The 27,541-nt window shown below is 42.7% G+C and overlaps 1 protein-coding gene across 1 annotated transcript in view; it reads left to right on the top strand.

Annotated features, from left to right (window-relative positions):
- The window catches only part of LOC308696495 (NLR family CARD domain-containing protein 3-like), a gene marked incomplete at its 5' end in the record, with an annotated part of 137,565 nt that overhangs the window by 15,423 nt on the left and 94,601 nt on the right, over positions 1–27,541 (top strand). The window contains one exon of the mRNA XM_081375259.1: positions 13,951–14,124. Coding sequence (XP_081231385.1) covers positions 13,951–14,124 — 174 coding nt within the window. The remainder of the gene's footprint in view (positions 1–13,950; positions 14,125–27,541) is intronic.

The raw sequence follows: 27,541 nt of genomic DNA, 5'->3' as shown, positions 1-27,541 counted from the left end.
GGAAGTCAATGGGACCCAAAAACTGTCTGGTTACTGACATTCTTCTAAATATCTTCCTTTGTGTTCAGCAGAAGACAGAAATGCATACAGGTTTGAAACAACATGAGGGTGAGTATTATAAGATGACAGAATTTTCATTTTAAAAGTGAACTACTCCTTTAATTTGCCACCATAACAAAACAATTCAGAAATGAAAAGAAACACTTATTGCCTAAAACAAAAAGCATTAGTCTAATGTAGAAGTGAATGTTATATTATGATAATTAAAATAATTTTAGCACTAGAACCTTGACTTGAATCATAACTGTGACCCACACAAATGTAGAAATCTCCCATTTTGCTGCACAACTGGCATTTGTTTGGATTTTTTAAGATACTTTAAACTGTTGAATGAAGCTAGAGGAAAATAAAATAAGAATTAAAATGATCACAAACATTAACATTTATTGTTCTGGTGAACAAGATCTTCAGAAATACTGCGGTACATTCATGTAAAAAGGCACCCGTCAAGTAATCACAACTAAACTTCTGAATGCAGCAATGTGTGAGGGGAAATAAATAACATTACACGTTACACGTTGCATGTTACAGAGTGAGCTCCCGAATTAGCCTAATGTTTACCCTGGCTAACGTTAGCTAGCTTATATTGTTTTTATTGCCTGCCATTAGTTAGCCTAACTTATGTTGCTTTCACGTGCTATCAGAAATGTGATATTTACAACTTTTGAAATCGTGATTTCGAGCTCATTGCATTCAAGTTCGAAATTGGAGGGTGTTCATGTACATTTTATACCAAGGAAAGCAGTTTTACGCCAATTCCAAGAGCAAGGCAGCATTATTATTACCACGCCAGCCAGTAAAATACTTAACAACACCAAGCGAGGACGGTTTAGTTTTAAATAAATAAAAACTTTTAATAGATTATCAACTCCAGAAACAGTACCAAAAAACAACACAATACTGTATGAACATTTCTTACACGGTTATCTGTGGAAAATATTCTTACCGTGGTCTCTGAACCCTGAACGAGCTGCCGTCTTGCCAACAAAATCTCGTTCTTTTGACATCTCGTGTGATTCGGTTGTGATTTGGACAACTTCAAGTTACGCCCCCTTCAAGTTACGCCCCCTTCAAGTTACGCCCTCAGTCTTGCAGTCCGCAGACAGACCCATCTCATGCTGCATGCAACCTGTTTACATGAAGGCTCTTGCATTGCGCATCCTCATATTATATTACCAAGTACTATCAAGTTTTTTTTTTCTCTATATGGACTTTTTGGACAGTAAAGTTAAAAATGAAAAGGTCTCTTCTTCACTCCAATTGGCGAGTTTTCTGTTGCCATTTAAAATGTTTCCCATTAAATGCTGAAATAACTGTTTACACAACGCTCATCATGGTGCGTTAGATGAGATGTATGAATGATGTGCACGATATTGGAAAAAACTAACATTGCGATATTTAGTTTTTCTCCGATATATATATTGCAATATATAAATAAACAATTGCACCAGTTGATTTGAATAGCTCTATTTGAATAGAATTAATCAGTCTAGAATAATTGGGGTGATTTTGTAGGGAAGTGAATCTGCATAGAAAATAATTTATGAGCATAGAAAAATACAATAGAAGAAAGATACAATTGAAATGAGCAATGCTTTGTTTTTCTGGTAAATCTAACAGTATTCAGGTACAGAAATTGAATAATGAAATGTAAAAATAAGTCTTCAATGTATAAATGAAATATAACTAATATAATTAATTACCGTAATTAATACAATTTATCTTTGTTAAAGCTACAAAAGTAATTTTCTCTTTTTTTGTTGTTGTTTGATCACCATTGGTATCAGAAACAGCTGCGGGTACATTAAGCTGCTGTCCCTTTAAGATGAATGCCTGGACCTAATATAAATGACACGCATCCGTTTTCTTTCTCAATTGTTTACAGCACACAACCGACTGTGTTTACGAGGATACTCGCCGAGACGGACATAATAAAATGTAACTTAATTTTACGTGCACGTGTCCGTTTAAGCTCGGAAAAAAGAGAAAGGGAACTGAATTCGGTGTTCATGTGCTGTCTGCGTGGCTTTGTGTGTGCGCAAAGAAAATGGCATACATACTCTTGCGCTTGATGCCTGACTCGACATGCACATTATAAACTTTCACTCTATGATGGTTAAATTTAGCAAATAATCCAAGGCTATCCATCAATCCATGACTATCGTGGATGCGCACATCGCAATATTGATGCTGAAATGATACATTGTGTAGCCCTAGTATGAATGTGTTTAGTATGAATGGAATCTGGACGTACTACATCCGCCATGTTGTCATTATTATGTGACCTACAAGCGTCAGTTACGTCGCTTCACTGCCATTCATAAAACCTCTTCCTTGGCCTCATGGGATAGTAAAGTGTCCAGCGTATGCACACTTCAGAATCTTTCCAGAAGTAGTAGGTCATCCGGCGACTTTTCGCTGACTGTTTTTCAAATACTATGTATTCAGACAAACTACTCTGAACGTACAGTTTTTCGCATTCTATATATTAAATTATATTGTAGTTAATGGGTCGGAGTCCACCTTTGTCGAGTCCAAGTCAAATTCAAGTCCTTAACAATCGAGTCCAAGTCCCAGTCCAAAGAGGACTGAGTCGGACTTGAGTCCGAGTCCTTAACGTCCGAGTCTGAGTCGAGTCCACAAAGATTTAAATAATTTGAAATTGACCTTTAACAAAGACACGCCCCTCTTAGTTACTATTGCTACGTCCGACAATCCATTCCGCACTCACGCCACACATCATGTTCTAGTGTTGTCGAAAATATCGATATTTCGATAAATATCGATACTGAAATATCTGAACGGTACCAATACTAATGTCCCGAAGTATCGATACTCCCATACTAGCCGAGCTGTCACTTTAACTTCTCTCCAAAGGCGCGTTGACTAACACCACACGTGACCGCACTCGTCTCATTCGCTCTGGTTAAATAGCAAAAGTGAAGTGAATGGAAAAATGGCGAGTGCGGCGCCCTTGCGACCGACTTTGGTTGATAAAGAACACCGCGAGCTGGCGTGTCGGAGAATAGCGCGGACATGCATTAAAAACACACCGCGAGCGGGCATGTCAGAGAAAAGCGTGGACGCGTTAAAAACACACCGCGAGCGGGCATGTCGGAGAATAGCGCGGACACGCGCTTCACACAAGCGGCAACATTCTGATCTGAAAAATGAAGCCTACCCGGAAGTGCGAAAAACTGCAATACATCGAAAATCCGCTAGGGGAAGGTCCCAAAAGGGAGCAAATGTCCATAGCCCCCATGTTAAAATGTCCGTTTTCACAGCATAAATTCATGTTAGGTTGGTCCCATGGACTTTTATTGTATTTTTCGATAGGTTCTGAGTGCCTGACAACCATGAGGGCTGTGAATTGTTTTCTAACTCGTTAGTTTAGATCGTATTTAGATATAAAATGTATGACAATAAGGGCGTGATTAACTTTGATTGACAGCTTGATTGACAGCTGACAAGGCAGCGCCACGGAGAATGACAACATAAGAAGCGCCATTTTTTAATACAGTTGACATATAATACTACTGTTTCTGTATCATGATTTGAAATGTAGTTTTAAGAGTTTTTCAGGCGAGAATGTAGTTGTTTAAAGCTCAAATCTGTGGTTTATTTATAAAGATTTATGAAAATTGTATCCAGTTGTGAGATCCAGCGATGACCGGGCGCTCAGCGCGATGTACCCCGTCTGGAACAGCCTTTCCTCGGCTAGACGTTCTGAGGTGCCGCTGTCTCTGGCGTCTCTGTAGTGGTTAAACATGAGATATAATTCGTCTTGTGTATATCTAACGGGCGATTTTTGGTCTCGTAACGTAAATCTATAATTTGTTCCCTGGGCAATCGTTTTGGCTGAGGGGAAGTTTCATAACTTTATAAGCTATTTAACTGTACCGTTGTATGGTTAGACTAGATCGAGCGCTGACTTTTTATGTTTGACTGAATTGTTTGCTTTATTTGTATAGCTTCTTGTAACTTTACCTTTTACTTATACTTTTATAATAGCTAATATTTATAAAACTGAAATTTAACAAAAAGAGACTGGGTTGAGTTTTGTCATTTTAAATTTTAATACAACGAATGTGATCTGTAATGTTGTTTACTGCAACATCTGTTCCCTATCGTCCGGTCACTACGACGTACGTCGTGGTGAACGACGAATAGGAATCTCGCTAGAGAGGCCAATCTACTTCGAGTGAAACTAAACGAGCCAATGCATATTGGCGTGCAATCATTTGCATCAGCTGTGCAGCCTCGCAGCGCGGGTATTTAACGAGCAGCTGGTGCGATTGCACTTCAGCTTTTTGCTTTGGAGCCGAGCGTTTCGATGCTGTTTAATCTACTGAGTGATCAAACAACGAGCAAGCTCTTCAAGATGATCTCTCGTGTCTGGTGCGGGCGATACAGCGCAGCAGCGGGGTCGACTTTCTTTTTCTCTCTTTGTTTATGTGTTACTGAGCAAAACAAAAAAGCTGTTTTCACAGCTGGTAACGGTGCGCCAAGAGCACTGAATAGCCGTTCTTATGGCTGGTAAGACTGCCGTGAAGAGAGACAGCGCACGACAGGTGCATATTCCTGTCTGTGTCCGCTGTGACCGTTCCCCTGCGTGCTTCAGTACCAAGGAGAGTATTTCCCTGAAAGAGCTTACATGGGTGTGAGTTGCGTCTTTCTAAAGATGACATTCCACCCGTGTGTTTCTGGTTGCGGTCGTTTCCTGTCCTCACTGACGGCCACGATCACTGTCTTGCATGCCTGGGAAACATGTGAGATTGTGTTCGTGGGTGGTTCATGTTCTCGCACGGGAACATGACCACGTCGGCACGCCGGTCAACTCTTCTTTCTCCGGAAAGTTGAGTCCCCTCTGTTGTTGGCCAGCCGCTGCTTGTGTGTAAGCACAGCTGCAGGTCTGCTCGACACTCTGGGGGACCGTGGAGATCGGCGAGAGCTTCCGCGGGGAAAACCCGACGGATCTCTCGCTCCTCAGCGTGTCGTGTGCCGTCGAGCTGCCGGGCTGCAGCGCGGGTTGTCACGGCAACCCAGCGCTCGCTCGGCGCTCTAGGTGCGCGGTCTCCTTGTCTATTCTCCGTTGTAGCGCCCTCCCTGGTGGCCACCAGGAGAGGTCTACTTCAGTAGAATGGCTTGAGTGATCTGAGAGCTGAGGGCTTCTCCTTCGGGGAACCAACCCCCTAGGGCCCCTCCCTCTCTAGCGCATCACAAGTTGTGCAGCTTCTGGATGGGATTGCTGGTCCTTCAAAATTGGAGGAACCTAGCGTTTCATTCAGGGCTCCAGCTGAGGGCAGATGTCGATTGCTGCGTCGGAGAGAGGGCCTGTTTTGTTCTGGAAATGAGGGTATGCTGAGTCCCACTGTAATAGTGTGTGTGCTTATGCTGAATCAGATTCAGAACTGACAGCCATGCTTTCCCGGGGTTTTCTCGGATGTGCATTGAAAACTTAGGAGTATGGAGCTATATTGGTGCCAAAATATGGAACGCCAAAAGTGCCAAATTCTGCATAAGTTTTCACCTCTCTCGCTACCCTCGAGGGTGGGGTGGCTCTGCCCCTGGCGAGCCACCTCTGCCCTGCATGCGAGGCCAAGGCACTCTTATTGCACGAGGGTAGTTCTGAGCCGGAGTTGAGCTGCGCTTGTCGACTGACCGTGTTCAAGTCACAGCGCAGGCCCTCGGCCAGACGATGTCCACCTTGGTGGTCCAGAAGCTCCCCTGGCTGTCCTTGCAGAGGTGTGAGACGTCGTCAAAGTACGCTTTCTCGATGCTCCCATCTCACAAGGTGGCCTTTTCGGCGACACTGTTGAGAATTGGCCCAGCAGTTCTCCGCAGTTAGCAGCAGACTGAAGCGCTTCCCCGATGTACCACCAGAGTGCCTCGTTGGCTGCCCCTCAGTCTACTCGTCGCCAAGGGTGTCATCCCCTGCAAAAAAAAAAAAAAAAAACACTCCGGCACAGCCTGCTCTACTGTGTCCGCTGCAGGAGGATGACACCGCCCGTCTCAGCCACTGTTTAAGTGGTCGGCAATCACCCCTGAGATGGGTGACCCGGAGATGGGTGGAGCTGCTCTCACCCGGTGAGGGCCGGGGTACGAATCTTTTGAGTGTTCCACCACTGGAGTCACAGTGGTACCTAAATTCTCAAAAAAAAACAAAAAAAAAAGAGCAGTTCTTCTATCCCTGGGTCTGAAGAGGACCAGGAGAGCAGTGGGAGGAGAGAATCCTCACCACTCTCATCCGCCTCTTCTATCGCCAGCAGGCAACAGTGTGCGGTTCGAGAACGCAACCAAGCCGCCTCCTGCACCTCCTGCCTTGTGGAACCAGGTAAGTGTTGCACAGCACACTCAGACTCCGCTACGGGCCGCCTCCCAGAGAGAGCCTTCCGAGCCGAGCCCCTGTGTTCCACCTCGCTGCCCCGCTCCGGGTACGCCTACGGTCCCTTTGGTCCCGCTTGTACGGTCTCTGCGAGCCTGGCTAGCGCTCCCCAGTCCGTCTCGCTGTCTCATTCGGACCATCAGGCTCGGCTATGCGATTCAGTTCGCCCGGCGTCCCCCCAAGTTTCGGGCCATCCACTCCACTACAGTGAGAGCAGCCGATGCCCATGTCTTGTGTGTGGAGATCGCAGTCCTACTGGCGAAGGACGCGAGAGAGCCGGTCCCTCCAGCCGATATGAGGTCAGGGCACTACAGTCCCTACTTCATTGTACCCAAGAAAGGTGGTGGGTTACGACCAATCTTGGACCAGTGAGTTTTGAATCGGAGCCTTCACAAGCTACCGTTCAAAATGCTCACGCAGAATTGCATTTTCGAATGCATCCGTCCCCGAGATTGGTTTGCAGCGATTGACCTGATGGACACGTACTTTCATGTCTCGATTCTTCCTCGACACAGGCCGTTTCTGCGCTTTGTGTTCGAGGGTCGAGCATATCAGTACAAGGTCCTGCCCTTCGGGCTGTCCCTGTCTCCCCGTGTCTTCACGAAAGTCACGGAGGGGGCCCTTGTTCCCATGAGAGAACAGGGCGTTCGCATCCTCAACTATCTCGACGACTGGCTCATACTGGCACACTCTCGAGATCAGTCATGCGAACACAGGGACCTTGTGCTCAGGCACCTCAGCCAGCTGGGCCTTCAGGTCAACTGGGAAAAGAGCAAACTCGCCCCCGTGCAGAGGATCTCTTTTCTCGGTATGGAGTTGGATTCGGTCGCTCAGACAGCGCGCCTCACAGAGCAGCGCGCTCAGTCGGTGTTGAACTGCTTGAACACGTTCAAGGGCAGGACGGTGGTCACACTGAAATTCTTTCAGAGGCTCCTGGGGCATTTGGCAGCGGCTGCAGCGGTAACTCCGCTCGGTCTGCTCCATATGAGACCGCTTCAGCACTGGCTTCACGGCCGAGTCCCGAGATGGGCGTGGCATCACGGCACTCACCGGGTGGCAATCACACCGGAGTGCCGCCAGACCTTCAGTCTGTGGTCAGACCCCTCGTTCCTCCGGGAAGGAGTCCCCTTGGAACAGGTGTCCAGGCATGCTGTGGTTTTCACAGACGCCTCTGCCACCGGCTGGGGTGCCACGTACAACGGGCATGCAGTGTCAGGGGTGTGGACGGGCCCCCAACTGCACTGGCACATCAACTGCCTCGAGTTGCTAGCAGTACGTCTCGCTCTGAGCCGCCTAAAAAGGCCGCTACAGGGCAGAAACGTGCTGGTCCGTACGGACAACACTGCGACCGTTGCGTACATCAACCGTCAAGGTGGTCTACGCTCCCGTCGCATGTCGCAGCTCGCCCGCCATCTCCTCCTTTGGAGTCAGAAGCATCTGAGGTCGCTTCGAGCCATGTATGTCCCCGGTGTGCTCAACCGTGTGGCCAACGAGCTATCACGAACTGTGCTCCCGGGAGAATGGCGACTCCACCCCTAGGCGGTTCAGCTGATCTGGAGAGAGTTCGGAGAGGCTCAGGTAGACCTGTTTGCCTCCTCAGAAACCTCCCACTGCCGGTTGTTTTACTCCCTGACCGAGGGAACACTCGGCATGGATGCACTGGCACACAGCTGGCCCCGGGGCCTCCGCAAATATGCATTCCCCCAGTGAGCCTACTTGCACAGACCCTGTGCAAAGTCAGGGAGGACGAGGAGCAGGTCCTTCTGGTGGCTCCCTATTGGCCCACCCGGACTTGGTTCCCAGAACTCATGCTCCTCGTAGCAGTCCCTCCCTGGCCCATTCCTCTGAGGAAGGATCTTCTGACTCAGAGACGGGGCACCCTTTGGCACCCGCGTCCGGACCTCTGGAAACTCCATGTCTGGTCCCTGGAATGGGACGCGGAGGTTCTAGGTGACTTACCCCCAGAGGTACTTAACACCATCACTTCTGCGCTAGCGCCGTCTACGAGACGTGCGTACGCCTTGAAGTGGAACCTGTTCGTCGAGTGGTGTTCCTCCCGCAGAGAGGACCCCTGAAGATGTTCGATAGGGTCAGTGCTTTCCTTCTTGCAGCAAGGGTTGGAGCGAAGGCTGTCTCCCTCCACCCTTAAAGCACTTAGATGGCAAAACAGTTGGAAAGCACGACCTGGTCGTCAGGTTCCTTAGGGGGGCGAGACGATTAAATCCTCCTCGTCCCCCCTCTATACCCTCTTGGGACCTTTCCCTGGTGCTCCGAGCACTTCAGGATGCTCCCTTTTAGCCTTGCAGTCAGCAGACTTAAAGCTTCTCTCCTTGAAGACTTTGCTGCTGATTGCACTGGCCTCGATCAAGAGGGTAGGGAACCTGCAAGCATTTTCGGTCGACGACTCGTGCCTAGAGTTCGGGCCGGGTGACAACCATGTTGTACTGAGACCCCGGCCTGGCTATGTGCCCAAGGTTCCTACCACTCCCTTTAGAGATCAGGTAGTGAACCTGCAAGCGCTGCCCCTGGAGGAGGCAGACCCAGCCCTGGCTTTGCTCTGTCCCGTTCGCGCTCTGCGTATGTACGTGGACAGAACCCAAAGCGTCAGGACCTCAGACCAGCTCTTTGTCTGTTACGGAGGTCAGCAGAAGGGAAAGGCTGTCTCCAAGCAGAGGATGGCCCACTGGATAGTGGATGCCATCGCCTTGGCTTACGAAGCTCAAGGCGTGCCCTGCCCGCTCAGGTTGCATGCACACTCCACGAGAGGCGTTGCATCCTCCTGGGCGCTGGCACGTGGCGCCTCGCTAACAGATATCTGTAGAGCTGCGGCTGGGCGACACCTAACACGTTCGCTAGATACTATAGCCTACGTGTAGAGCCCGTGTCCTCCCGTGTTCTCACCCTAAACGGGTAGAGGCACTGAGTACCGGCTCTGTCGGCTTGCTGCACCCTACTGTGCACCCTTATTGCTCCAGAGTCAAAGCCTGTCGAGTCCTCCAAACACCCTCGGCCCGGACGTGGCGGAGCGTCCGGTGCCAGGCCTTTATCCGCTGAATCCTTGAGAACCGGGTCTAGGCTGGGTCCCATATGTGTGACCCTACAGGGATCCCATATGTGTATATCTTCCACGGCTGCTCCTAAACGGAAGCCTGTGTCTTTCCCTTGGGCTAAGTCACCCATTATTCATATGCAGTACAACCCTTGGGTTAGTCCATATGTGTTTTCCCACATAACTCTTCTTAAGAATGTGGTTCCTGCAGCGTTCCCCTCCCTCAGTTCGGGCACGCTTTCCCAGTGTTATCCAATATCTCACTGTATGGGTTATCACGGAACAACAGTGTGGATACTCTTGGTGTAAGCCCTCTCCTATCGTCCTTCCAGGCAAGAAGGTGTAGAGGCTTGCTCAGGGCGCTGGATGGGGTGCAGCAGCTGTGGCACTTTAGTAGGGATTCCTATTCGTCGTTCACCACGACGTACGTCGTAGTGACCGGACGATAGGGAACGTCTCGGTTACATATGGTAACCCTCGTTCCCTGAGGGAGGGAACGGAGACGTACGTCCCGTCGCCACATCTGCTGCGACCCGCCGGGGCAGCCAGCTCACCGGCTCGGCTCCTCAGCAAAAAACTGAAGTGCAATCGCACCAGCTGCTCGTTAAATACCCGCGCTGCGAGGCTGCACAGCTGATGCAAATGATTGCACGCCAATATGCATTGGCTCGTTTAGTTTCACTCGAAGTAGATTGGCCTCTCTAGCGAGATTCCTATTCGTCGTTCACCACGACGTACGTCTCCGTTCCCTCCCTCAGGGAACGAGGGTTACCATATGTAACCGAGACGTTGTTTAGTACAAATGCACATATTGCCTGGGCCATATTAAAATATTTAATATTTTTATATTATATTTAAAACGAAAAGAGGCAGCTTTGTGTTTTTCGTTTTGTTATAAATAGGCAAACGTTATGTGCAGTGAATAACATTTGTGTGGCTATAATGTGTAAGATTTCTTTAAATGAAAACGAAAAGAGTCAGTATGGTGTTTTATAACATATTTCGTTGCCTAAAATATACACAGAGATAACTGGAGTAGCAGAGCGAGCTGAGTGACGTGCGCTGCGTTAGAAGGTGGGCGGGGTTAGGATTTCCCAAGATTTTCCAAGATGGCGCCGCCCATACCCCCCATAAACGGCTTCAAACCCGTTCTTCAGAAAGTCTATGGGTGACGTCACAGACACTTTGTCCATATTTTTTACAGTCTATGGCTTCACACTGCGAGCAGGCTGCGGGCACCCAAAAGATTGTTTGGCTATCAATATCCCTCACATCACTCATTTTTTTAAATTCTGAAAACAGACTTAACGAACAAGCTCCAGGGGGACATGTACATTTAGCAACATGTACCTGTATGCTACTCATCATCAATGGGTCACCTCTTTCTGAATTCCCCTATAACTAACTGTAACTCCTCTGTAATTTCTCATTTTAACTTTTCTGAAACATTAACCAAGATGGCCTAGTATTGTTGTTATGAGTGTGTTGTTTCGTTTTTCCACTGTAATTCTTAAAGTTAATATAATCTGACTGAGGAATCTTAAAAGTAAATATTTGAACTGTGGTCAAATGTAAATTAACTTGTGCCTATTTAACTTTATTAAAAAATATATTATTTAATTATGCAATTTGCCTAAATTTGCGATTATCATCAATTTGATTACACAGATATAATTAAACTAAACTGAGCTAGACAATGACATCTCTGAATTCAATAATAATATGCCTGAAAATGTAATGTTTAATCTTATTATTATACATTACTGACACTCCAATTTGATAGTGTTAAGTGCTTTGACACAATCTTTATTGTTAAAAGCACTATATAAATAAGGTGACTTGACTTGACTACATGTCGATCCAGTGAGCATTGTTTTTGCGTGTGATGCACGCACGTGTGTTTAAATCTGTTCATCAAATAATGTTAATGTATTAACCAGCATTTATGACCGATAAACAATCCATTTGTTACAGTATATTTTAATCTTTGATAACAGTAGGTAATACAAATACAATGGCTCATATAGCTCTGGTCCAATGAAAAAATATTAACAGATAGAACTATTTTTGTAAAATATACCTCATAATCATGTTCTAGACTTGTTATATTCAGCTTTAAATAAAAAAAAAATACCCCCTTAATATTGTGGCAGTTTTTTTCTCCGTGGTATCGAAAATGGTATCGAATATCAATATTTTTTAAGGTATCGTATCGAAGTTAGAAATTCTAGTATCGTGACAACACTATCATGTTCTCACACAGTGAAAAATATTTTGCAGAGCAAAGAGGACACTGACAATGCACCAACAGACAAGACAGAGCAGGTTACTTTTGGTGTGAAATAAAGTCTCAGTAATTTCAAACATGACTGACACTTTAATGTGTAGCGCCTCAGTTCAAGCAGCACATGAACTGATTATCTCTTCTAGTTATAGCACAAATTAAACATGAATGAACATCAAAACTGCAAAAAGAAATCAATACACACCATTTTTCAAGTTCAAGTCCACTAGACTTTAATCTACTAACTGGTTTGGTTTGTTTGTTGGACAAAAATGGCGGATATCTGCATTATGATTGGTCAGGTCGCCTCTCAATTAAATTCCGGTGAAAGGTCTCAACACTGAGCTCTTAAATTAATATGTTAACCCTTACAAAATGATTGCAATGTATAGTTGCAGTCATATGTTTACCTATTATACATCTTTCAGAAACTGCAAGGTAATGCTGAAGAATGCAACACGGTGCATTAAGAGCTAGGGGCAAACTTTTGAGCAAGATGATGGTGGTTTAAATTTTCTTATTTTGTTTTACATGCTAATATCTTATTTGGCCTCTGAAGTGCAGAACTAAATGAATGAATTAACTTTTAAACAAATTAGAACAATTTACACGAACGATCAAGTTCCAAAGTTTAACGGATGCTTCATTTTTGAGCATCACTAAATGTTTCCAGTGTTTGTATTAGTTGTGTATGAGTCCCTCAGTTGTCACTAGTGTGAAAAGATGGATCTCACAATCATAGTCACTGCTAGTAAGGAGTCAAATATGCAGAAGGTTCTGGAAAAGCAAAGAATGTGCAGGAACTGAGGGATTTTTTCTAAAGACCATTGGACAGTTTAGCTGTTCGGGACAAACAAGGGACTCATGAACAACCATTCCAAAAAACAAAATAAAAAAACAGTTGTGGATCATTCAGGTAATGACACACCATATTAAAAATCAAGCCTATGTAATTTGTCTTGTATTTTGTGTTTGTATTTTGTCTTGTGGACTAGGCTATTGAACATCTGTTATGTGAAAAAGCTTTTTCAGGGCAGTACCAAATAGAATAAATATTTTTATGATCCTTCTTATTATAAAATAAATGAAAATAAAATTTTCTATAACGTTCTGTAGCAATCTGCAAGATGTTTTGTAAACTTATGACTAAAGTGTAAATGTAACAAAAATCATAACATTATTAGAAGCCAAAATGTTGCTATGTCAATCATCGCAATTTCATGACTCACAGGACTAAAATTTAGCGGATACACTCTCACATTTAAATGCAGTTATCACTTACAGTGTGAACGTAACCACTGGTCCTCTAGAAGCATGAAAAACAAAACTATTATTTAGATCATCAATAGGGCTCCCTTTTAAGCCATCACTTACTTACCGCGTTCTGCACTCTCACTAAAACTCTCGTCAGAAACACTGAAGTTGTCCGCATCTGCACAGTGAATCTCTACATTTACATAGACTTTGTTGTTTATGAAGGGATTTTTGAAAAAGTATAAAGCTCCGCTGATTCTGAACATACATTTTGAGTGAATTCTCTGTATGGTGACTCTGAAATGCCTCTGATGCCTCTGCGTTCATGCGCTTAATATAATTGTCTGTGATTGGCTACACTGCTCAATGCTGGAACGACACAAGTAGTTTTGCTTCGTTTTTGAATAATATTGTGTCCTCCAGTGCCCGAAATTGACTGTACTTAGAACATTCTCTGAGTCTAAAATGTCAGAGTCTGTGTCAAGTCCGAGTACAAGTTCACCCGAGTGAGTGACAAGTCCGAGTTCGTTCAAAATTGGACTTGAGTCAGGACTCGAGTACCCCAACTGTAATTCTAACATTGTATCGTTTCACACTGTGCAAGTTTGGCACTGCAATGCGGGGTTCACAGCACAGAAGCGGCTCTAATCCTGCTTAACCCACTTCTAACTTACAAGTGTGAAATATTTCTTTACCCAGGGTTAAAAGCGGAGTTTAGAATGACTATAACCAATGGTTAATTGCAGTGTGAAAAGCCATGTAAGAACATATAAGTGCATGTAATGTAAAATAAAAGTGCAACCTAGGCCTTCCCGCTCTCTAACATCTCTCCAGTGCTCAGAAGCTTCTTCATTATTAACACAGGACCAAGCTCTTGACTGATCATAACCTTTTAACCATAGTCATCTCTTTTTTCAGATTAACAGCCTGTAATCTCAGTGATCAGCAGTGTGAAGTTGTGGCTTCAGTTCTACAGTCATCAAACTTCTCCCTGAAAGAGCTGGACCTGAGTAACAACCACTTGCAGGATTCAGGACTGAAGCTGATCTGTGATGGACTGAAGAGTCCAAACTGTGGCGTCAACATACTGAGGTTTGAGTTTCACATTCATTCTGTAAAGTAGCAGAAAGCGATTTCTGTGAATCACTGTCAATATTTGAAATCGACACCCCTCCCTTCATTGCTCCGCCCCTGAAAATAATGAACACGGTATGCATCACACATGCATAAGGTGATCACACGTCCTGTTTTTCCTTGGACAGCCCCGTATTTCATCTCTCTTTAAAGTGTACCAACTTATTATGAGAAAATCATGTTTTGTTCCATATTTATTCTTTCCTAAATTGGTTTTTCTAGATGATCATAAAAGTGAATAGTAGTCTGTCACGCGAGAATAGCCTTATCAAAGGCAGCCAATCTCGTCAATTTGTAGAACAAAATTACCATCCTTTCACAAATCGTAATCGATTAATATGCAGGACCAGCGGTCAGCATAGAGGACGCACGGCAAGAGCGCGCAAGTGGTTTTTCAGAATACTCAGTTCTCCTGTTATTTCAGTGTTGTATTTGACTCAAGGTAAGCCTATCTTCGATTCTCTGCTTATTTTTTAATTTTTAACTTCACATAATTCTGTATTTTATTTAGCCGCGTTGCTACATTAATAAACAGCCGTATGTGAAAATTATTATTGCATTTATTTAATTGCACTTAAGTATTGGCTCCTAGCAGTTTCGATTTCGACCATTTTCGCTTTCTTGACTTAATTGCCGGACGAAACAGCTGTCCTCACTCAAGCGGTGAAAGCATTATATCTATATCTTTGTAATTTGCGCGCTGTTGTGGAAGCGTCAGCGGAAGCGTTCAGCTCTCGTGTTCAGCCTCTTCATGTGAAGACCGACTCGGGTAAAGACCAGCGACTCTACCTGCGCGACTCTACCTGCGCGACTCTACCTGCGCGACTCTATCTGCGCGACTCTACCTGCGCGACTCCAGCGAGCAAGGACACCAGAAAGGCACTTAAGTATCTCCTTTTCCCTTTCCCTTCCCACTTCTTATCTTATTTTTCACCTTACTCAACATGTGCTTTCAATACTTTCCTGTTATCTCTCGGCAACGCCCTTTCATCACGCGCAAAAGGCAGCGCAATACTGCTAATCTGCGTCCCATTCTCTCATCCTCACACACACCTCTCTCTCTTTCCATGGGTCTATGGAATTGTCAGTCAGCAGTCAATAAAGCTGACTTTATTCCAGCCTTTGCATCTCATTCTACTCTTAGTATCCTGGGCTTGACTGAGACCTGGATTCGTCCAGAAGACTCAGCAACCCCTGCTGCTCTCTCTACCAATTTCTCTTTCTCTCACTCCCCTCGCCAGTCTGGGAGGGGTGGGGGTACAGGGCTTCTCATTTCTAACAACTGGAAATACTCAGCGCTCTCTTCTCTATGCAACAACAACTCATTTGAATATCATGCTATTACACTTACAACTCCCAATAAGATTCATATTGTAGTCATTTATCGCCCCCCAGGTCAGCTGGGTAACTTCGTAGAGGAGCTGGATGTGCTGCTGTCCTCTTTCCCTGAGGACGGCACCCCACTTCTAGTCTTCGGTGACTTCAACATTCATCTCGATAAGCCGCATGCAACAGACTTTATCTCTCTCCTAGCCTCCTTCGATCTCAAACGACTCATCACCACAGGTACTCACAAATCAGGCAACCAACTGGACCTAGTTTACACAGAAATACTGTATCACAGACAACATTTTGGTGAGACCTCTCCATGTTTCAGATAATTTCCTCACCCCTGCACCACCAACCCCACCACCAGTCACTTTCAGGCGAAACCTGCGCTCACTTTCTCCCTCCCATCTTTCCTCTGCCGTGTCATCTTCTCTTCCCCCACCCTCACAATTCTCATCTCTGGATGTGAATACCGCAACGGATACCTTATGCTCCACTCTAACCTCTTCTCTAGACAATATCTGCCCTCTCTCCTCCAGGCCAGCACGCGCTACTCCCTCTAACCCCTGGTTGTCTGAGGTTCTTCGTGAACACCGGACCGAACTCAGGGCAGCGGAGAGGAAATGCCGCAAATCAAAAGACACATCTGACCTAAGTATGTATAAATCTCTCCTCTCTTCCTTTTCTGTCGATGTTCATGCTGCAAAATCTTCATACTTCCACAACAAGATCAACAGCTCCTCCAACACACGATCACTCTTCAAGACATTCAACTCTCTCCTCTGTCCACCTCCACCACCACCCACCTCCTCTTTAACTGCTGACGATTTTGCGAACTTCTTCACCAACAAAACAACTATCAGCAGTCAGTTCTCAGCTCCACACACACAGGAACCCAGACCAACCACTTCCACAGCCAATAACCCTCTCCCCTCCTTCTCTCCGCTAACCAAGGAAGAAGTATCCACACTTCTCCTCTCCAGTCATCCTACCACCTGCCCTCTAGACCCCATCCCCTCACACCTTCTACAAGCCATCTCTCCCACACTTCTACCAGCACTCACACACATCATCAACTCATCCCTCCATACTGGCACTTTCCCTACAGCATTCAAGCAGGCACGGGTTACTCCACTGCTTAAAAAACCAACACTAAACACATTGTTTGTAGAGAATTAAAGACCTATCTCTCTCCTACCATTCATTGCGAAAACACTTGAAAGAGCTGTTTTCAACCAAGTAACATCCTTCTTGTCTCTAAACAACCAGCTGGATGTCAACCAATCTGGCTTCAAGAAAGGGCATTCAACTGAGACTGCATTACTGTCGGTCACAGAAGCCCTACGGATCGCAAAAGCTGCTTCCAAATCTTCAGTCCTCATTCTCCTGGATCTGTCTGCTGCCTTCGACACTGTGAATCATCAGATCCTTCTGTCCAGCCTCTCATCACTGGGCATCACAGGAACTTCACTCCACTGGTTTGAGTCCTATCTCACAGGTAGGTCCTTCAGGGTCGCATGGAGAGGCGAGGTATCCAGAGCACATCAACTGACCACAGGGGTTCCTCAGGGTTCAGTTCTTGGTCCCCTCCTCTTCTCCATCTACACCACGTCACTGGGACACATCATACAGGCACACGGTTTCTCCTACCACTGCTATGCTGATGACACACAGCTCTTCCTCTCATTTCAACCAGATGATCCCGCAGTAGCTGCACGGGTCTCAAGCTGTCTGGCGGATATCTCGACATGAATGAAGGAACATCACCTGCAGCTCAACCTGGCAAAGACTGAGCTTCTCGTCCTCCCTGCCAATCCATCTCTACAACACGACTTCTCTATCCAGCTAGAATCATTATCAATCACCCCATCAAAGTCGGTCAGAAATCTTGGAGTAACGTTTGATAACCAGCTGACCTTAACAGATCACATTTCAAAGACAGCTCGATCATGCAGGTTTGCACTGCACAACATCAGGAAGATGTTGGCTTGACTACTGCAATGCTCTTCTGGCTGGACTTCCATCATGTGCAACCAAACCTCTACAGATGATCCAGAACGCTGCAGCTCGTCTTGTCTTCAACGAGCCCAAGAGGGCCCACGTCACTCCTCTGTTCCTCTCTCTGCACTGGCTACCTCTCGCTGCTCGTATCAAATTCAAGGCATAGACGCTTGCTTACAGATCTATCACAGGCTCAGCTCCCTCCTACTTTCACTCACTCCTACGAGTCTACATCCCTACCAGAAGCCTACGATCGGTCAAAGAGCGACGTCTCGTGGTTCCATCACAGAAAGCCACAAAATCACTTTCCAGAACATTCTCATTCACAGTTCCATGCTGGTGGAACGCTCTCCCCACCCTCATCCGGAATGCAGAATCCCTGACAACATTCAAAAGACAGCTGAAAACCCATCTCTTCCGTGAGCACTTAACCGCATTAAAAAAAAAAAAAAAAAAAAACCTTCCCTTTCCCTTTAAAACCTCACTTATCGGGCTTATGCTACTCTGAATAATGCCAGAACTTCGTATTTTGAGCACTTCTTGCGTTGTTTTTGCCTCTTCATGATGACTCGCTTAATTTAGTCCTAATTTGTAAGTCGCTTTGGATAAAAGCGTCTGCTAAATGACTAAATGTAAATGTAATTTGCAGTTGGTGAAGGCGGGATATTAGAGAGTGCGAAGGAGATCAAGTCAGACGTCAAGATGTCAAACTAGCATGTGTGTACATTTAAGAAGGATCTTCAAAAAGAGTTTATCCAGTTATTATGCACAGTAAGTTGTGAAAAAAAAAAAAAAAACTCAATGTGGTATCGCACTGAATGACACACCAGAAGTGCTCTCTCAGACAGCGCCGCAATTCCAAATCAGGGTTTTTTCGTACATTGAACATATTTTTTCAGCCTCCCAAACAAATTTTTGTCCTGCCAAAGCCTTATTTGATCAGTTATTGTGATTTATTTGTGAAGGGCGCATGTTGACTAAGAGAGAGAATGAGCAAAGAGCCCCTCCCCCCGCAAACACTCTCTCTGTCTTCAAACTAAGCACTGTCTTTGTTTTCTCTCCCCTGCACATATCAATCAAAATCAACAATGGTAAAAGGTCGGAAGACCGAATCCATTTTGCACGTGGCACATTCAGACATTTTTTTTCTGAATTACCGCTGGGTGTGAATTTTGCTAAAAAAAAAACAAAAAACTTTGCCTCTTCTCAGACAAGCGATCCGCACATGCTGCTGACATAAACCACACTCTCAATATACAAAAAAAATCCTATTCAGTGATGAAGTGTTTTCTGTGTTGAGACAAATCCTTTCCGATGTCCTAACAGCCGGGGATTAGCACACAACACGTCCACTAATGTCTGGTTTGCGACCTAATGACTCATTTGAACCAATTTATTTTAATGAATGGTTAAAACAACTGATCTGTCCAATTCTGAGCTCATGAGACGTCACTGTCTGAATCGGTGTATAACAAATAATTTACTTAGAACACATCTGTGCTTAACCCATTTAGCAAAAGTGGTTAGTAAGATTTAGCCATAATAAGCCACGTATCTCACGTAAAAACAGTCAATTATGGCTCAAGTGAACAAACAGCTAGGTTAAAACCGGATACGTGTCAGTATATTAGAAGCATTCGGTCTTAAAGTGACAGCAGCCTAGAATAACTGTCTGTGTCATTAATTTCAATCAAACAACAGAAGATGTTAAATAAAGGTGTACATGTTAAATAAACCTACAGTAGTTTATTAAATTTGTATCACTATCGTATTTGTCCTATTGTTTGTCATTTGCTTTGTTCTTTTTTTTATGTAACAAAAATTGCCAAAAAGGTTGCCTGTCCATCCCATCTTGTATACCGCCAAGAGAAATCTGGTTACAGTACACACGCAACTATCTAACAGTTGGTGCATCAGACAGTTTGAGTAAAAATGGATGAAATGGCTGTGCTTCAGCGACAACAACATCATACTTTGGTTCTTCAAAACAGAAAAAAAACAATGTTATTTGCATATCGAGCAGAAACAAAGCAACCTCGGCATCCGTTATCAGGCCTTGGTAGCACTTTATTTTAGAGTCCTTTTCCTCTTGTACATACTATGTACTTATTACATAAACTAATTAATATGTTATTATAGTAATTACAATAACTGGATACTAACCATGAACCTACCCCTAAACCTAACCTTAACCCATGCAGTTACCTTATATTACCCAGTACTTTTTAGAGTAAGTACACTGTAAGAACATGTAAGTGCATATAATGTAAAATTAAAGTGCAACCCAGGCCTTCCCGCTCTCTAACGTCTCTCCAGTACGCAAACGCTTCTCCATTATTAAAAGCTCTTGACTGACCATAACCTTTTAACAACCTTTGAGTCCTCTCTTTTTTCAGATTAACAGCCTGTAATCTCTCTGATCAGCATTGTGAAATTGTGGCTTCAGTTCTACAGTCATCAAACTCCCTGAGAGAGCTGGACCTGACTAACAATGACCTGCAGGATTCAGGAGTGAAGGTGCTCTGTGCTGGACTGAAGAATCCAAACTGTCAACTCAACATTTTGAGGTACTTAGAAGTTTTATGTATATAGCACCTTTCCATAGCTCAAGGTCGCTTTACATTGTATATTACAATACATTTACACACCCACATACACATTGCAAACACATAAGGATACATATAGCCACATTATCCAAAGTACATGTTAAATAGATATGTTTTTAGCTGAGTCTTGAAGGTAGCCATAGATGAGATATAATGAAGTGTAAGGGGTAGTGAATTCCATAATTTAGGAGCATTAACACTAAATGAACTTAGACCTACAGTGGACAAAAAAAAACAAGTTCAGCTGATTTAAGGTACCGGGCAGGGTGGTAGGAGTAAAGTACCATATTTTCCGGACTATAAGTCGCTCCGGAGTATAAGTCGCATCAGTCAAAAAATGCGTCATGAAGAGGAAAAAAACATATATAAGTCACACTGGACTATAAGTCGCATTTATTTCGAAATTTATTTCACAAAATCCAAGAACAGACATTTAATCTGGAAAGGCAAGTTATTCAACTACACAGTAGCACACAGAACAACAGGCTGAGTAGGTGTCCGGTATGTTAACGCACCCCACATCAACAGTTATTCAGCTACACAATAGCAGAGCATATAAAAGAACATATACCTGGGAGGCTGAATAGGCTAAATTAACATAAACCAGCGAGTCCAACAAGTTCACCAAGCTCCCGCGATCTCATCACTGAATCCGTTGAGTTTTCTTCATCCTTGGTGTCGCTTCTGAACAACTCTGCCATAGAGCGCCCTCTCGCAGCCGTAGACGGTAATGTTTTCATCTCAGTCTGAATTAATTTTGATATATAAGTCGCACCTGACTATAAGTCGCAGGACCAGCCAAACTATGAAAAAAAGTGTGACTTATAGTCCGGAAAATACGGTAGATCAGATGGATATGGAGGTGCAAGACCATTTAATGCCTTAAATGTTAGAATTAATATCTTAAAGTGAATACGTGATGCCACGGGTAACCAGTGATGAGCAGAGGAGTAATGTGAGCAGAATGCCTGGTCGATGTGAGAACATATTGTAATCGATTGATGCATGAATTAAGGTGTCAGCATCAGCTAGAGAAGATCGAAGATGTGCAATATTACGAAAATGGAAAAAAGTTTTTAACAACAGAAGAAATATGAGAGCAAAAAGAATTGAGTCAAATACAACACCAAGTTTACAGATGGATGAAGGCTTAACATGAACCCCATCAATATCAAAGGACCGGTCCATCCTTTTGACTGAGGCAGCAGAGCCAATCATCAATATTTCAGTTGTGTTATTATTTAACTTGAGGAAATTCTGGGACATCCAACACTTGATATCCCTGATACATGCAGTAAGTGAGTCAGGCAGGGATGCTCTATTAGAACTGGTGGTGAGGTAAATTTGAATGTCATCAGCATAGCAATGAAATTGGCATGTATATGAGGTCACCAAGTGGATATGCTGTATATAAATGATGAACAGTAGTGGGCCAAGAACTGATCCTTAACCCCCTGGGGTCGACAATCGCGCCGGTGCGATAGGCTCGCTTTTTTTTTATCAGTTCAAAATAGATTAATTTTGCTCTGTTGACTTTGATATTACAAACAAGTTTCATACATCAATCGATTCTGTTAAGTGTGTATTATTTTTGTTTATACTCACAATAAAAACAAAGTGTTGTGCTTTTTGCCAAATAAAGAAAAATAAACATGATGTGAGTTCTGCTTTCTCTCTGTCAGTGAAGTCCATTCTGAAACGCGTCCGAAAATGAAAAATAAATCAGCGAATACTCAGTCAAACAGACATACAGACACACAGGCATGAAGCTTGAATTCTCTTCTTTTAAATGAAGTAATTTATATAAAAAACAAATATTCTCAGTTCATGTAATCTGTAAGAAAAGAGCGAGATGTCAGTCGTTCTCATCTCATCTAATTATTTTTAATGTGATCCCGCCCACGGAGAGCACGCGCTATTCAAACGCAAATGACTGAGGCAATCGATGCAAACTGTGAACGCCCCCATATCAGCTCGAGAAAACACAAGTTTAAGTCTATGGCTCATAAATAGATATTTCCTTATGGATATGCTTATGCCCGCATCAACGGGGCATAAGCATTTACTGTGAGATACCTGCCTTTACTTTTGTTTATTGCTCACAATTGATTTGTTTATAGCAGACTGATTATTTTTTTATTTTGCTCAAATTTGATTTGCTTAGAGCAAATTTAGAACATTTAGTTCCTCCACCTAGAGGAATTACAATAAAACAGATTACAGAAACCTTTGAATCTCCTCTACTTCTTTGTTCAGGCTGCTTCACTTGATGGCCCATTAGCCATTGGGGGAGTGTCTATGTCACACCCCTGGTCTGAATCTCATTAATATTGATAGGCCATTACCACTCCCATGCATAAACCTCTTCTGACAAAAAAACTGTTTTACAAAGTTTAAATCAATGTATTGTTTTATGTGAACGATTAGGCAGGATGAACTCGAAGCGAACTCGAAGCGACAACATCCATTAGTCAAAAGTCTTGTTGACACATATTTAGTATGTGTTTTGTGGTCTTATTTCAGTAACTTTAATTTTTATTTTTTTTCAATAACCACGCATAAATATTATTCTCTTAAAAATACAAACATCTACATACATGTTGCTTACATATTATGGTAGCCCTGTTTGTGCTAAATAGAGTGAATTTACACCTTTGCCATTATCATGTTTATAAATAACTGAAAAAAAGCACAAATGTCAGGGCATGTCAAAACATCCCAAGGGCCCCAAAAACACCTTAGATCCCAGAGGGTTAAAGAACTCCCAGTGTAAGCGGAGCAGTGACCTATAGTGATATAATACTTTCTGTCGCTGATGTAGGAAATGATCCAGGAAAGAACTGAACCAGTAATGGGAGACTGTGTCAAATGCAGCCCTTGTTTATTAACCCTGAATCCATGGACAGAAGAATGTCATTAACCCTCTGAGGTCGACAAACGCGCGGGCACGTTTTGCTGGATTTTCTCCACATTGTAGCACTATAAACTTAAATTACTCAGTCATTTATAGTCATACAGAAAAAAGAAATATAAAAAAAGAATCTGTGATATTTCTCCTTTTGTATGTGTCCACTTACAATCAAACCAAAACATTGTGCTTTTGTAAAATAAAGAAAATAAACAGGGTGTGCGTTCTGCCTCTCTGTCGCGGTGAACTTTTTTTTCTTGAGCACGTCTATAAACTGAAACAAAACTCAGCGAATACTTGTCACACATTTATGAGCCATATACCTTTATAAACATTTAAGTGTGTACTTTGAAATGATCAGATTCAAAACGAAAACAAATATTCTCTGTTTAAGTAATTTGTATAAAACCAACAAGATGTCCAGCTTCTCAAACGCTTCCTCATTACAGTTAATTTGGCCACGCCCACTCGCGCAAAAGATATTCACATGCAAATCTCCACATGGAACGCGGACTCGCTCATTACCTCAACAACAAAACACTTCACTTCACTTTTCGTCGAGTTTGAAAGACGTGCCTGAGCTTACATTGGATTTAGGCTACCTCAGAAGAAGAAGAACGCGATTTGAAGACAAGAAAGATGTAAGGTAAGAAATTCTTACATATTAGTTTGTTATTGTTGCATAAATGTCACGTTGCAGTTGAACTGTTGCTAGATATATGGGGAATATTATAATATTTAGACCCGTGTTTATTGTTACTGTGTTTGTGGATATCTGCTCAAACGTAGATATGTATATGGTAACCATAATGTTTTATATTTGAGCGCAATCGCGTTTGAATGTATTTTGATAGTGATCGCGTTTGAATGTATCATATTTTTGATAGCGATCACGTTTGAATGTTTAATATTTTGCTGCGCGATCGCGTTTGAATGTACTGTATCATATTTTGGATGAAAGCAAAACGCACCAAACGGCTTCATGTTTTTATTATTATCTCATTTCATATTATCATAACGGATGGAAACATTTGAAGTAACATGATAATCAATATATTTTTCTCTAGCTTAGTTGTTACTGAAATCTTTTGGAAGATTTATACTGCTATAGGTTATTTATTGTTATTATTATTTTATCCGGCACTGCGCATATACCTTATGCCTACAAGGCACAACAAACCTGGTGTTCATTATATTATATATTGTTGGAAACATTTGTGTGTGTGTGTGTGTGTGTGTGTGTATTCTGTGAATTTTAAAAAGGAATTTTAAAAAGCAATTTTAACCAGAAAAATCTAATATTTATTTCCAAAATCGTGCAGGCCTTTCTCTTGATATCAGTATGTTCACTTTTTTTTTTCAGGGCCCAGATGCCACTGAGGACTTCAACATTCACATGAGTCTCTGTACGTGAACACGGTAAAGTGAAAATCTTGGAAATGAAAGGTATGTACAATGTTTTTAGGAATGGCACAAAGGTCTCTGTCTTTGAAGTGCTTTTTTGGCATTTGTTGTGTATCTTTGGATTATGTTGTGTTGTAAATAAATCCAAACAATTTGAAAGCCATTCTTTTTTAAATCTCCTCATTTACAGTATTGTGCAAGGTTGCTCAGAATGAAAGGGCCTGATAGCTCCTAATAGGGCCGTTAGGGGAGGTTCTTTGTCTTTCTCAGGTGAGAAAAGCTTACATATTAATGAGCTCCCGCATAAAGCTTTCTAACACAAAACACGTCGTAAAATTTTTAAATCAATATATTATCTTATCTGAATGAGCAGTCAGGGTGATTTTCACATAGTTTTGCAGCAAATATTCTAGGCTACGTCATACAATTTTCAAAAGTCTTGTGAAAAAATAATCAGTATGGGTTTCATTGCCTTATTTCAGTGAGAATTTTTTTTTTTGTATTTTCACAAACTACGCATAAATGTCATTATCTCAAAACTACAAACTTTTACATACATGCTGCTGATATATTTTTGTAGCAGAGTTTGTGCTGAATACAGTGTAATTAGACTTTAGCCATGAAAATGTCACAAGTAACAGAAATAACCAGAAATGTCAGAGCATGTCAGAACACCTCCAGGGCCCAGAAAACAGCTCAGACCTCAGAGGGTTAACCACCCCAAGAAGAGGAGTTTCAGTGCTATGAGATTGGCGAAATCCTGACTGAAAAGGTTCAAAAAGACCATTAGGATCCAAGTATGATCTCAGTTGTGAAGCCAAAACTTTTTCAAGTGTTTTGCTTAAGAATGGTAAATTAGATATTAGATATAAGCTGGCAGGATGTGGAATTAGATAATTAGATCACGTATGGCAGCAAAGGTAGTCAGAGTGAAAGCAGAGAGAGTTTATTGAATGAGCTGAATCAGCTTTCATCAAATGAACATTTGAGTAACTTTGGTGTCTTTGGTAATGGATTCAACTGACTTCAATTTGTCTGAAAAGAATTGAGAAAAGCTATTCACAAGCACTGCAGAGCCAGAAATAACATGTTGTGGTGGATAAGTGAGATTGTTAACTATAGCAAAGAGTGATTTGGGTCTGCACATGGAATTCTTAAAAGTACAGTTGTTACTCAACCAGAATAATACGCCTTTCCCGCTGCGGTAAAATTGGGGATGTGTATTTGCTGCTTTTTACCGCTAAGTGGCGCTATAATCACAGACTTTGAAAAGTGTCAGTTTATTATCTCTATTACGTAATCTGACGCTGGGGCATCAAATTACAGCGAGAGCGATTCAAAAGCTTGAATTCTACTTCAAGCTTTTGAACTCGCGGTAATTCTATGCTGCTCCGATATGGAATAAAATTTTAGATCGGGTATCGAAACAATGGGCCCGATCCATAGGGTCATCAAATTACAGCGAGAGCGATTTGAAAGCTTACAAAGCAGTCTACTCTCTAAACCAGTGGTTCTCAACTCCAGTCCTCGGGACCCGTTGCTCTGCACATTTTGTATGTCTCTCTTATCTGACACTCAGTTCAGTTCATGGAGTCTCTCTTAGAGAGCTGATGATCTGATTCAAGTGTGTTAAATAAGGGAGACATACAAAATGTGCAGAGCAGCGGGTCCCGAGGACTGGAGTTGAGAACCACTGCTCTAAACGCTCTCGCGGTAATTCTATGCTGTGTGCAAGTGTGTGACATCACATTCGCAGAACACAGGCGGCAGGTAAACAGGTTTCAATTCAAACAAGCTAACGTGCATACCTATCAACACTCCTGTTTTCCCCTGGAGTCTGCTGTATTTCACACCCATCTCACACCCCCCTCCCGTTTTGTTATTTCTCTTGTGAAACTCCCGTAATTTGTATGGCCCAAACCTCGTTATATGAATAACCACATCAGTTTATTATTCCAAGGTTGTCCGATTGCCAGATCTTGTATTAAACGTATCCTACTCACACAATCAACACTTCATACAAATTTCAACCCATTTGTGAGCTCAACTTGGCAACCTACAACCCAGTTGCGCTGTTGACGTCTGCGCAGGTAGTAGTTGGGAAGTTGGATAAGCGTCACTGGTAGAAATGGGAGGAGAAGACTCAGTGGTAAATATTTAACGGAATTAACGCAGCATCCATTTTTTCCGGTCATCCTTTGGCTGGCGTCACATTATATGATGCGCTCTTATTCATGCAAATGCTTTTAAACCATTCAAGACACACACACGACGCACATAAAGCACAGACTGAGCAGTCTTAACCCTCTGGGGTCTGAGGTGTTTTTGGGGTCCTTGAGATTTTCTGACATGCCCTGACATTTGCGCTTTTTTCAGTTGCTTATAAACATATTAATGGCAAAGGTGTAATTACACTCTATTTAGCACAAACAGGGCTACCATAATATGTGAGCAACATGTATGTACATGTTTGTATTTTTGAGAGAATAATGTTTATGCATGGTTATTGAAAAAACCAAAAACTAAAGTTTCTGAAATAAGGCCACAAAACACATACTAAATATGTGTCAATAAGACTTTTGGATGGATGGATGTTGTCGCTTAGAGTTTTTTCTTCAAAATGATGTGAAAATCATCCTCCCTAATCATTCACATAAAACAATACATTGATTTAAATTTTGCAAAACTCTTTCTGTTTGGAAAGGCAATATGCGTGTGGGGTTCAACGATCCAACACCATCATGCATATTTAGTGGTTCGCACCTGAGGAGACAATGGGGCCCGCATACTTAATGAGCCATTAATTCACTGAGCCACAAGAAAAAAATGCAAGAGCAATATGTATATATACTATATATATATCTATATATATTCTACCAAATTGGTTCACAGTTGGAAGCATCTAATTTTTTTTTTTTTTTTTTTCACAAATTGTGCTTTCAAATTGGATAATATCCAGGAAAAGGAAAACATGTCTAGTAATTGTGCAGTTAATTCTCATATTTTCAGTTTTGGAATATGTATCCTCTCCCCAAATTTGTCACTAATAAAACACAATAAAAATTATTTAAAGAAAAGGCTTATATTTACCTTTTAATAGTTTGTTTACATCTACCTTGTACATATA

Source organism: Scardinius erythrophthalmus, assembly GCF_964197995.2.
Source record: "Scardinius erythrophthalmus genome assembly, chromosome: 1".
Classification (NCBI taxonomy): Eukaryota; Metazoa; Chordata; class Actinopteri; order Cypriniformes; family Leuciscidae; genus Scardinius; species Scardinius erythrophthalmus.
The sequence above is the reverse complement of the archived record's forward strand: the minus strand, read 5'-3'. Positions and strand labels throughout refer to the sequence as shown.